This window comes from Eleginops maclovinus, chromosome 7, assembly GCF_036324505.1.
Source record: "Eleginops maclovinus isolate JMC-PN-2008 ecotype Puerto Natales chromosome 7, JC_Emac_rtc_rv5, whole genome shotgun sequence".
Classification (NCBI taxonomy): Eukaryota; Metazoa; Chordata; class Actinopteri; order Perciformes; family Eleginopidae; genus Eleginops; species Eleginops maclovinus.
The window spans coordinates 19,576,266-19,588,638 of record NC_086355.1 but is presented as its reverse complement, the minus strand read 5'-3'; the positions used below and the strand labels follow the sequence as shown (position 1 = coordinate 19,588,638).

The window sequence follows — 12,373 nt, the reverse complement described above, 5'->3', positions numbered from 1 at the left end:
CTCTTTCTAGCAGATCTGGGAAGCTGCTTATCAGCGGAGGAAATGGTCGATTTGATGTGGTGTTCCACTGTGGCCTTGCAGCTGAACCTGTGCAGAGGGAAACACATGCATACTCTTTGCAGGCTTCTATTTTCATTCATCAGCATGATATTTTATATTCTTACTTTACTTATTTAAATGTGTACTTCTCTGCAAATCCATTGATCCCTCTACTACAATAACAAATAAAATATGTGATGTGTGTCAAACATGGCTTAGTCTAGAAAGGAGTTGATTATCGTGAGATGTAATAAAACTGGTGACAGTGACTCAGAGGACATATGAGGAAGGGTTGCATGTGTACAAAGAGAATGTTAGCTGAGATGTGATCCCTGGCCAACAGAGTAAAAGCCAATCCCAGCATGCTTCAATCTAAGTGCTTGTCAGATCTGTCAACATTCCCTTTTCCAACAGAAATGCATTCATTATTTTTCAACCATCCTAAAACACACTATCCAACAACTATACACAACAAGTTGCCAGCTGTGAAAGTAAACCCCTCTTTACACATAGGGAGACTATACTTGTTTTGATTTCATTTCTAGTGTTATAATTCACCGAAGATTCATAGCACAAACTTACACACCTTAATATTTTTCAGGTTTGAAATGTTTCAAAGATTTAAACAGACACACTGTGACATTCATTGCCTTTTTCCAGCTTTGCAATTGTTGTTTTTTGCAGTTTAAAACATCTTAAGGTCTAATACAAATCAGAATCAGAAACAGGTTTATTACCAAGTACGAGGAATTTGTCTTGGTGTTATGGTGCAGTGCAGTGATGAGATAACTATAATAACATAAAAAATATAGCAGTGTTTACATCGAATATGGTTGAAATATAGGTATACCTGTAGAAATTAAATACAAATTAGAATAAAATATGTGCATTCATGTGCAATACTTCTTTGCATGTGCGAGACTCAATTGTGAATATTTACATACATTTTTTAAGGAATACACATACAATATCCACTAAAATACTAAGGCTATTAAATCTTGAATTTGAAATAGGATTTGTTATGCTGCTTAAGCTTACAGTATCATGATTTAAACTCTTTCCTTTTTCTTTTTTTTTCAACTAATGATAAAATAATGCGCAAACCGACAGCCTGTGGCCTCAACGAAGTCTCCTACTTTGCACGTTTGTTAATCAAGGCGTTCAAGGGGGTTTATTTGGGGAAATGAATATGGGACCTATCATGTTAGTAAGAAACCTCCTCATAATCTATTATAAGCAAATAATGTATGTTTTATATTTATTTTTGCTCAAAGGCCTTAAAATGTAAAGTGCAGAATCTGATTCAGGGTACCTCACACAAAAAACGTCTCTTTTAGAATTGTGATACTAAAATTGTCTGCTTTGTCAATTTAACTTTGCCCTTGATGCACAGAGAGAGTGAGTCACTGCCACGTCCCCCACAACAAGTGATCAAGTAATGTTGTTCTGCATCTGACATCCCCTCTCTCGGGGGAGGCAGGCCCCGTTTTCCATGCCCGCAGGTCCCAGCGCTGGAGTGGGGCTCCCAAGGACTCAGGAAAGCACAGTTTACAACATTCCCACAGTGGTGGCCACCAAGCACTCTTCCTCCTCTTCCCTCTTCTGTTGAGCTGGGGTTTCTTCTTGCCCATGTTGCTGTCAGGCAGCGGTTTGGGAAGCTGGCCAGTAGTTCCTGGTTCGGCTAGTGAGGGGGACAAGAAGGAGGAAGAGAAGGGGGGTGGACCCACAGTCCCTCCAACTTATCGTCCACGACAACTCTACTGCTTTGTTCCGCATCCAAGACACCCCCTCCCACTTCTGACCATGGGATATTCTCAGTGGCAGAAAATCCTTCCCATGAGCGGTCCGTCTCTACGGAAGTAATTAAACATGGGTAGTTTGGTGTAATGGACAATGTCATGCTGCCATTAAGTGATCCCCTGGCTCAAAAACTCAGCTACAAAGCAAAATGTTACCAGTCTACTGATGAGCAAAAAAGAGCAGTGCGTAATCAGTCGATTTTGCTAGAACATCCATCAGTATATTTTAGAAGTGTATAAAAAGACAATCTTTGCCGCAGTAACTAACTTAACATTAGAAAGGTAGCACATTTTAACTTGAAATAACAAGACAAGCTCAGTGTCGAGTTCTTCCATTCTTCCACTTGCTACTGCACGATACAGAGTAGACTTCTAAAATGTTGTACTTATTACCAGAGGTGGGACCAAGTCACTGTTTGGCAAGTCCCAAGTAAGTCCCAAGTCTCAGCAGTCAAGTCCAAGTCAAGTCCCAAGTAAAGACAGAGAAGGGCAAGTCGAGTCCAAGTCCAAGTAACACCAAAGCCAAGTCGAGTCCAAGTCCCAAGCTTCTTCGAGTCCTGAACAAGTCATCATGTACTCTTCACTTAATAATGCCATTATCAGACTAACGATCACACAATTTCAACATATCAACCTAATCTTCAGTATTTTTTTATACATACAGATTAAACTATGCATATATTTTATATATCTGTATATACGCATGCGCCCAAAGACCTTCAAAGTATTGTGTGTGAATGGTGGGTTAGAAATGTATGAGCACGGAAGGCACCACTGTCATCCTAAAGTTGGTAAAGCGCCTTGACAAGTGAGGCATGGACTGTGTGGATGCATGTAACTGGCATTGATGCTTCAGTGGATGCCAGTTACAGTAGGTCAACATTTTGCTTAAATCACAAAGAAACCTAATATTTCAATAAAACAATGTTTAATCTGCATAACAATTAAGCAGCATGACTACACACAATGAAAGGTGCTGGGGGTAGGCGCTTGAGAGACAGACAGACAGAGAGAGAGACAGAGTACACCTCCCTAATCTTAGTTATTTGTGTACTGTATGTGAGTGTGTTTGTGTATTTATGTACTGTGTGTGTGTGTGTGTGTGTGTGTGTGTGTGTGTGTGTGTGTGTGTGTGTGTGTGTGTGTGTGTGTGTGTGTGTGTGTGTGTGTGTGTGTGAAAATAAGAAGATGTCTGATGAACTTAAGATGAATAGCATTTGTAAAGTCAACTTTGACAACAGTGTGTTCAACATCTGTGCAGAACTACAACATCTGTGCAACAGAAATCAGTACAGTTGAGAGAAAAATACGGGTACAGTCATCAGGAACATTTATTTTTCTCTGGTTGTGCCTCCAAATGTAAGGGTGTGAGAGAGAGAGAGAGAGAGAGAGAGAGAGAGAGAGAGAGAGAGAGAGAGAGAGAGAGAGAGAGAGAGAGACAGAGACAGAGAGAGAGACGCAGACCAGACGGACAGCTCTCGACTAGGCTTCCCTTCCGTGGCACAATTGCATCTTTTCCGTATATGAAATCCGGGGAAATCGTGAATATTAATGAGGGGAAACCCGGGGATTATCCAATCACGCTGGTTAGGTCCCTGATCCAATCCAAAAAGGCCAAAATCCACCAAATGATTGCATTGCTCGCACTTGCCTGCCGGCTCTCTCACTTTGCGGTCTTTGGGGCTTCGCAGGTTCGCATTGCAGGGAAGGATGTCCATGATCAGGAAATTTAGCTTTTGACTCGAGGCATGTCAAGTCATTACAAGTAAAAGAGGCAAAGTCCGAGTCAAGTCTCGAGTTAATAGTATTCAAGTCCAAGTCGAGTCGTAAGTCATGCCGAATTTGATCAAGTCAAGTCTGAAGTCATTAAAATCATGACTCGAGTCTGACTCGAGTCCAAGTCATGTGACTCGAGTCCACATGTCTGCTTATTACAGTCCAAAAGTTGACAACACTACGCAATAAAGTATGAAGTGTACTACAATGACGTTAAATAATGTAAGTATCTGTTTTGAGAAACAGAATATTGGTCTGACAACCATGCTAGCAAAAGGTGTTTAAAGCTAACACCAACATGCTTGCTTACTAACAAAGACAGTGCTCATGTAGCAGATATGATGTTTCCAATGTTCTCAAACTTAGTTTAGTATGTTAGCATGGTACTTAGGTAATTGGCAGTTAACTAAACGTGCTGCCGAGGCTAGTGGGAATGTCATTAGTTCAGCAGGTAGGCCTATTTGGTTATACAAGGTAGCTACAGGATAATGTGACATGGTGAAGCAATAGTGAATCCCCAAACTTGTTAAAACATCAGAAAGTAACGTATCAAATATCATGATAAAACAACCTAAAGTTCACAATATGGCCCATCTGGATTTTGACCAGGTGGTGGACAAGGGTTACATGCTGCTATTCTGACATACTCCGACATTGACGTCTAATTGTCGGAGTAACGCCATTTCCATTTTTAAAAAAAACGTGCCACTACTCCGACAAAATGTTTTACATTGTCGGAGTAGCGCACCTTTTTTTTCAAACATTCCGCCATTCCGACATGGTGCGTTCGGTCTGCATAGCTCCACTTAAGCGGAAGCATTCGGAGCGGTAGTTGACACTGTCAGACACGCAGGGCCAGTGCCGCTGCTAGCCATTTTGGTGCCCTAAGCATAATTCCTTCATGATGCCCTCCCCCCCCCCCCCAATAAAAAAACATTCGCGGAAAAGTTTAACTTTTTTATTACCAAACATATAAAACAATAGCAGCAGCAAACACACAGCAAAACAACAAACTTTTGACATTTGAAAGTGCAAACTTTCCTTCAGTAACTTTGAATAAATTACACTAAATAACATCAATAAGTACAATCAATAAAATCTTAAATAAAACAAAGATTTAGAGGACGAAAAGTCACAACTTTACTTACTTTGTAAACAGTAAGGCTTTGTAGAACAGCTAAAACACATTCAAGTAAAGTGCAAAAAAAGTGTTATCAAAATAAATCAAGGACATCCTTTTTGAGAGAGCATAATGCTATTCTTTAACAATCAAGCATTTCTCTATAAAGACTCTATAGAGGAACACGTCTGCATTTCCTCGCTGCAAAGTCATTAATTAGGTCATCATAGGACAGCCTCTGAGCCACTTCACCATTAATGCTGATGACAGCAAGACCACTTAGACGTTCCTGCCCCATTGTTGAACGTAAGTAAGTTTTGATGAGCTTCAGTTTCGAAAAACTTCGCTCAGCAGAGGCAACTGTAACAGGGAGAGTCAATGCGATTCGAAGAGCAACCCAGAGATTTGGATACACCTCTTGAAGGCGATTCTCATGGAGAAATGAGAGCAACTCCAAGGCAGTTGTTTGTGGTGGCAGTTGAGGAAGGTTGATGATTTCCTGAACCATCTCAAGTCCATCAATATCCGAATTTCCTTTCTCAGTCAGTGTCTTCTGCACTTCGATGCAGTTTTTTTGCAGGTTCTCCTTGGACATTCCGTGCACTCTGCTGAAATCAAGCAGCACTCCAAATTTGTCTCTGACCTGGGTCATGGTCTCAAAACGCTCCTGCAGTGACATCAAAGCGGAGTCCACAACACTGTTGAAAAAGGATACCTCAAGCCTTTTGAGGGCATCACTGAAGGGCTCGTCTGCAGCCTCATATGCAAACTGCTTTCTTGTGTTCCTGAGCCTTTTCTCCTTGAGCTCTGGCTCTATGTTCATCGCCTCGCAAAGGTCCTTGGCAGTTGACACTGCCTGAGCAAACCCAGAGTGCCTGTATCTGGAGAGGGAGGTTTTGGCATTGTCAATGAGCCCGACGGCAATGTCAAGCTGCATTGAACTTGTCTGCAGGAGCTTGTTTACCTGGTTAGTGGTTGTAAGAATTTCACACCAGACAACAGAACAGATCAGAAATCTGAAAGAGGCCACTTCTTCTGCCAGGGCTTGAGCCTCTATTTTTGCAACAGAGTCATTGACAGTTTCCCTAGCCTCGATGAGCGCATTTTGGATTTCTTTGATTTGACTTCTGACAGCTGTGACACTCCTAAGCCTGCTCTCCCACCTCACATCACTCCATGATTTCACAGTTAGGTTGATGTGTTTTGTCAAGATGCTCCACCGCTTTGTAGCTCCTGAGAAGAAACAAAATAGCTTCTGCAAATAGCCAAAAAAGCCAGTGGCATCCCTGGATGACTTCGCAGCATCAGCTATGACAAGGTTCATAGAATGAGCTGCGCAAGGAACAAACAACGCCCTCGAATTCAACTGTAGCAGTCGGGCCTGAACTCCTTGCTTTTTCCCCTTCCTGTTCGCACCATTGTCGTAGGCCTGTCCGCGGCAATCATCAAATGGAATGTCGAGTTCCTTTAATTTGTCTAAAAGGACAGTAGACAGGTTCAGGCCAGTTGTTTCAACCACCTCCATATACCCAAGGAAATACTCCTTGATATTTGGCTTTGGCTCCAATTCAACAATGCGCACGATGAGGGACATTTGCTCCTTGTGGCTTATATCAGGTGTACAGTCAAGAATTATGGAGAAATATTTCGCTTCCTGAATCTGTGTGTGGATTGTTTGCAATGTTTTGTTGGAGACGATCTGGATCAGCTCATTTTGTGTCTGCTGACCAAGATAATGTGTTCGGGAGCTTTCATCGGTTATCTTGGTCAGGTGGTTCTCCATCACAGGATCAAAACTGCCTAAAAGTTCCACTTCTTTTAAGAAGTTGCCATTGTCTGGTTCATACAGACACTGTGAAGAGCCTCTAAATGACAAATTCCTTGAGGCAAGAGATAGGGTTATTTTCAGTAAGCGTTTGAGAACATCTCGCCACCTTCTTTTTTCTGCCTCCAGCAATGTCTGTTCCTGGTAGTCTATTGTCGTATTTGTCTGTAAACGTGTGTCCAGTTCTCTCCATTTAAACATGCACTGGGCATGGTCTGAGCTACATTCATGACTTATCAAATTATTGTTAATGTTGGACCAGTCACCGTTGCCCTCTGCAGTGAGCTTTATAGCTTTCAAACTGAAAAGCTTACACGCAAAACAGAATGCAGCATTGTTCTGTTTCGAGTAAACAAGCCAACTTCTCTTGACTTTCTCTCCATTTGAGAGCGTTTTGAAATGCAGGCTACTATGAAACGCCCTGCCATCTAGTCCCTTTGGAAAATTAAAATCTGATGGGACTCTAAATGGACCTCTTCGTACGATCTCAACACGATCCGCATCTAAAATCCGTAATGGCCAGAGAGCAGGATCAGTTGGAGAGGGCAAACCCGTTTCTACCTTGTCACCTTCTGACGGACTCTCAGTGACAGGACTTTCAGAGGTGGTGGTTATCTGCTGTGTATCTGTGGTGGTTGAGGGTGGTTGATCAGGGCTTAGTACTGTTGCGGGGTGTACAGACCTGCTTGCTGGCTGGGGTTGATTGGGTGAACTTGTCGATGGTTCTTCCTCATCTGTGTCCTCTTCTTGGCCTCGTGCTCCCGCTTGAACGTATTTCAGCATTGACCCTGCATTAATTTAGAAATACGAAGAAAAAAGATCAGTATAGAAAGAGACAAAATATTCAAATAAAGAATCTTATACCAAAAAAGAAAATAAAGATTTAAAACTGAAAGCATGCAACCAAGGAGCTCTCCCCCTTTATTACTTATATATCAACTATTTGATCAATCTTATCTAATCTAATATAAAAACATTATAGAATGAGTTGCAATATTGTACACAATTTAATAATAATGTTTGCTTTATATCATTCATAATGGATATTTTATATTTATATCTTAACAACAGGAATAAAAGGAATAAAAGCAAAATGATACACCTTACACAAGACTATTAAACTCTACATTTAATTGAATACAATACCCACACAGCAAAAATACTCCGCGGTGGATCCGCCCCGGAGTTCATCCTCCGGAGGTCGTCCTCCGGAACGGATCCGCCAAACTGATCCGTATCGGCGTCCACTTGCACGCCGCGTATCATCCGCCGCGGAGGCGTTGCGCGGACCCAAAAAGGACCCGTATATCACCCGTAACGGATCCGCGCTCAAAAGCTCACCTCCGTAACGGGCACGGTTCGGACCCGCGACATCCGAGACGGACTCATTTCGTGTCCGCGTACTGCATCCGTCACGGACCCACTATTTTGTATCAGCTACGGACCCATTCCGGACTCATAAATGTTCCGGGCCGGGACCGTTTTGGATCCGTGTTAATGAACTTACTTTCTTATTAAGGGTAATCCTAATAAACTAAACCAGTTAAGCATTTGTTTCAAACAGGCTTTGTATTACATTCTAATTTGGCAGAAAACACACTTGTCTTGAACTGCAAAAGCCACATTTTAGGCTAATAGCCTACAAAAAAATAACCCGACAAATGATAACTGTTGTATTTAATGTATTGTATTTAATGATTGTTGATCTCTTTCGCCTTCCTGGTGGCCCGATCCCCAGCTAAATTAAACCAACGTATGGCGTGCTTGCTGATGTCTTCGTCCATTGCAGACTTGCAGGCAATTGGGTTTTTCCTCACGGCACCTGTAATCAGACAGAATTCATGTTTGTGACGGAACATTTCAATCGCACATTGGCCTATATGACGATGCGACACTGGAAAACCCAAGCAAACAAAAATATTTACGGCTGACTAGGTGGGGTTCGACAACAATAGGCTATAACAAATATATCCAAGCCTAGAAAGTCTCCGAGCAGTGTAGAGTAATATGCAGAGACCACTCGATAGTAGAACTATGAGTACTATCCTAGTTAACAAGCAGTCATTTTAACCGGATAGTCAATATAAATAAACCTTGTTGCGATAGAACACGTTCTCTTCATATAGAACGAGCGCTTTTTATGCGTGTTCGCAAGGGGAAAATAGTCCAATCAATCTAATGCAAAAACGGCTAAACAGAGAAAAATGTAGGCCTAATAGTAAAGGTTCATACTGACTATTAAATACCTATGCATGATATATTACAAATATTCCGATTGATATAAAGTAGGGCCTGTGTTTTTTTTCAAGGTTAAAGAATCACAGTTAGAATAGAAATAGAATAGTTGATCACAGTTTAAAATGTTATCCTATTCACCTATCTCCTATGTCTCCCAATGGAAAATTAATTTGAAATCTCCAACTTTGACCTTGAAAAAAGTAGGCCTATGTTTACATTTTTAAATATCTTGGTCAGTAGAGGACAGTGTTCAGTGTCCAGTAAATGGCTGGAACAAGCCAGGTGCCTAGTAGGCCAGGTGCTGGATTGATACTTCTGAAGCCAGACTATCCACCACTAGATAGGACGGTTATTGATAAAGGGTGGGGTTATCGATAAGGGTTCCAAGACGTTATTTATTTTTAGTCAGAGCTGAGCAGATTGAATAGGGGAAAGCCGTGCTGAATTTTAGAGTGTAACTTTATTTAGTTTAGTGATTAGCAGTGTTTATTATTTTCTTGGGGGACACCTCCTTTTCCCCCACATTTCAGACTGTGAGATGGCAGGAAATAAACGAAGACGATTCATTTTGTCTGCTGCCTCCTTCATCCTTTTGAAGTGGCTACCGCTCAGCGCTACAGTATTCTATAATGTTGTGGGCAGCATTCTAGACAAAACAAAAGCACAATACTGCTCAAATTCAATGATATACCCTGACTGCACATGCAAAATGCTCAAATTCCATGACTTTCCATGACTGGAAAAACCTCTATTGAATTTCCAGGACCTCTACTGATATTCCAGGACGGGTGGGAACCCTGATATAAATGCATGGAAAACAAACTAATTAGAAAAGCTGTGAATTGTGGATAGGTACTTTGTGGCTGTGTTTGAACAACTACTTACAGAAAAGAAGAGGCCTAATGGCCATCCGGCTGAAAGCCCTCTTTGAATTCACCCCCTTCCAGTTTATCTGGTGGGCCACAGCAACCCCGAATATTCGACCAAGGATGTTCCAGGTTCCTCTTCAGGTCCTGGCCTCCGATTATCGATAAAGAAGATATCTAAAAGGCATAGAGTAGACACTTACGATTCACATTTTCTTATGGACGATCTATAGGAACTTATTGGCTCCATGCAAAAAAAAAAAAAACTCACAATTTGCTGTCGAGTGGAGGCATTGGCCTGGTCTTTAAGTAGATCTTCAAAGGCATCTACTGCCTGTAGGTCCTCCAGGGGAAATTGAACGTTGGAAATCTCAGGTCCTGTCATCTCTGGCGTGGGGCAATTTTGGCGGCTTGCCAGGAAATCCAATTTAGCCAGAATCTGCTCGTTCTGGTGAACGATTTTCTGGAGCAGCGTCAATTTCTGGACCTCAAACGCTATTGAAAAACATGTAACATTTCTGTTATGGCACTGTATTCTCTTCTTCGAAACACTGAATGGAATATTGGTGTAATTTCAATGCAGTGTATATAATACCATATCATGTTTTACTGTTTAAGTCATTACTATTATTATTGCATTCATTGTGTATGTGGGCCAACTGCAGTACATAATTAAATCAATCTTGCAAGCCAAAAAACACACCATGGGCCAGATTTGGCTCATAGGCCTGAGTTTGCAATTTCTGAGTGACCTAGTAACCCTTTAATGTATCAGGTATTGCTCACCAGAGCAGGGGGCATCATGGTTCATTCCTCCATGCCTTGCTACGCTGGATCTTGGCGCTTCAGGAGGTGGTGAGAGTGCGGGTGCTGGTGCTGTTCCTGAGCGTTGGTGAAAATGGCAGTGTAAAAGAAGAGAATACAGTGCCATTAAAATGGTGTTCTTGTGCTAACCGTGGCTGATAAAACAAATGTGCTTCCATATTTAATAATTCAGAAATCAGTTCCTACCATGAGTCATCCTCTGCTTCGAAGCAGTTCCTCGGATGATAGGGGAGCTTTGAAGCTGGGACACACCTGCACCATGGCAATGGAGAGAAATTTGACATGTTAATATTTGGAAATGGTTTAGTGATTAGTGATCCTATTTAAGAAAATTAAAAAAGCTATGGACATGTCCCCTGCACCATAAAGACCAATGCCTGACGTTTTCTTGCGTTATATATTCTAAAGGAAATGAGAATTTACTATACTCATACCATTAAAATAATGGAATACCCATACTGTTTAACCCCTTCGCGTAGGGTGCTAAAACCTGACTGTCCACAAAATTGTATTGACCAAGTCTTACTCTATTACTTAAGGCACCCTGCAATGTCATAGTAATGTTGTTATGATGTAGTTGAGCATTTCCAGCAAAGTGTGAACAGGCCCACTGGCAGGCCCATCTACACTAAGAGGCCACGTAATGCAGTAAAACTGCTTACTATGTGGACCAACTGTAATACACATTTGAAACACACCTTGGGCCAGATTTGGCTCATAGGCCTGCAGTTTGCAATTCCTGAGTGACCTAGTAACCCTTTAATGTATCAGGTATTGCTCACCAGAGCAGGGGGCATCATGGTTTATTCCTCCATGCCTTGCTACGCTGGATCTTGGCGCTTCAGGAGGTGGTGAGAGTGCGGGTGCTGGTGCTGTTCCTGAGCGTTGGTGAAAATGGCAGTGTAAAAGAAGAGAATACAGTGCCATTAAAATGGTGTTTCTTGTGCTAACCGTGGCTGATAAAACAAATGTGCTTCCATATTTAATAATTCAGAAATCAGTTCTTACCATGAGTCATCCTCTGCTTCGAAGCAGTTCCTCGGATGATAGGGGAGCTTTGAAGCTGGGACACACCTGCACCATGGCAATGGAGAGAAATTTGACATGTTAATATTTGAAAATGTAATTGCATGAAATCTTGCATAACGCAGGTGTATTCTGTTCATTTAGTATAGATTGACCAGGATATATCCTCCTTCATAACAAAACTATATTCATCAGCACTAACATTGTAATATTACCTCTATATGTTTTCACACATTTTATATGTTGCTGATTGTGTACTGTAAGTTGCTTTGTATAAAAAAGTTTGTCGCTTTGGATAATTGTTCAATATTATGCCAGACATCAGTCTTCACCTGGAGAGTTTACATTACCTTCAGGTGCCCCCATGTCCTCATCGCTGGAGGTGTCATCTCCAAAACGATGGCTGTTAAGTAAGCATATAATTACTGTTATATTAGTATACCTGGTCTCTTGACAATATTATTCCTGCTGTTACCAGCACATAGAAGCTGTGCAGGAAACCTTGAACTTTTGAACAAGGCAAATCTCACTTACACTGCCCTCCTAGGACGCTTAGATGGCAGACATGTCTCCAGCTCTGCATCCGTCTGCAGCTCGGAAGTGTTGTGTTGTGGGCATGGTCCTTGGACCATGCCCACAACACATGGTAGGCCATGGTAGGTTTCCTGCTCCTATGCCACCACCCCCCTCCTCCTCCCCCTCCCCCCTCCTCCTCCTCCTCCCCCTCCTCCTCCTCCCCCTCCCCCTCCTCCTCCTCCATTAAAACTACCCCTGTAACTCCCCTGTCACAATTTCTGTCACCCATTCCTATTTCTGTCATGTCAACGTCAGTCATAGTAATTTCTTGAAGTCGCTTTTG

General features: G+C 41.9%; 1 protein-coding gene across 1 annotated transcript; it reads right to left on the bottom strand.

Moving 5' to 3' along the window:
- Positions 1-8,226: 8,226 nt before the first annotated feature.
- Positions 8,227-12,146, bottom strand: LOC134867380 (uncharacterized). The gene is made up of 9 exons (XM_063887917.1): positions 12,049-12,146; positions 11,865-11,917; positions 11,497-11,562; positions 11,271-11,366; positions 10,675-10,740; positions 10,450-10,545; positions 9,935-10,158; positions 9,683-9,840; positions 8,227-8,381 (listed from the first exon to the last, which is right to left on the bottom strand). The coding sequence occupies exons 1-8, from the start codon at positions 12,144-12,146 to the stop codon at positions 9,697-9,699; spliced, it is 843 nt and encodes a 280-aa protein (XP_063743987.1). The 3' UTR covers positions 8,227-8,381; positions 9,683-9,696.
- Between the last annotated feature and the right edge of the window lie 227 nt (positions 12,147-12,373).

Excerpts from the sequence above, each read along its gene's own strand:
- LOC134867380 (XM_063887917.1), bottom strand. The coding sequence starts at position 12,146 with ATGGTCCAAGGACCATGCCCACAACACAACACTTCCGAGCTGCAGACG. Across the intron at positions 11,367-11,496 it reads GAAGCAGAGGATGACTCATG|GAACAGCACCAGCACCCGCA; the intron begins GTAAGAACTGAT and ends ACCAACGCTCAG. Across the intron at positions 10,159-10,449 it reads CCATGATGCCCCCTGCTCTG|CGTTTGAGGTCCAGAAATTG; the intron begins GTGAGCAATACC and ends GTTTTTCAATAG.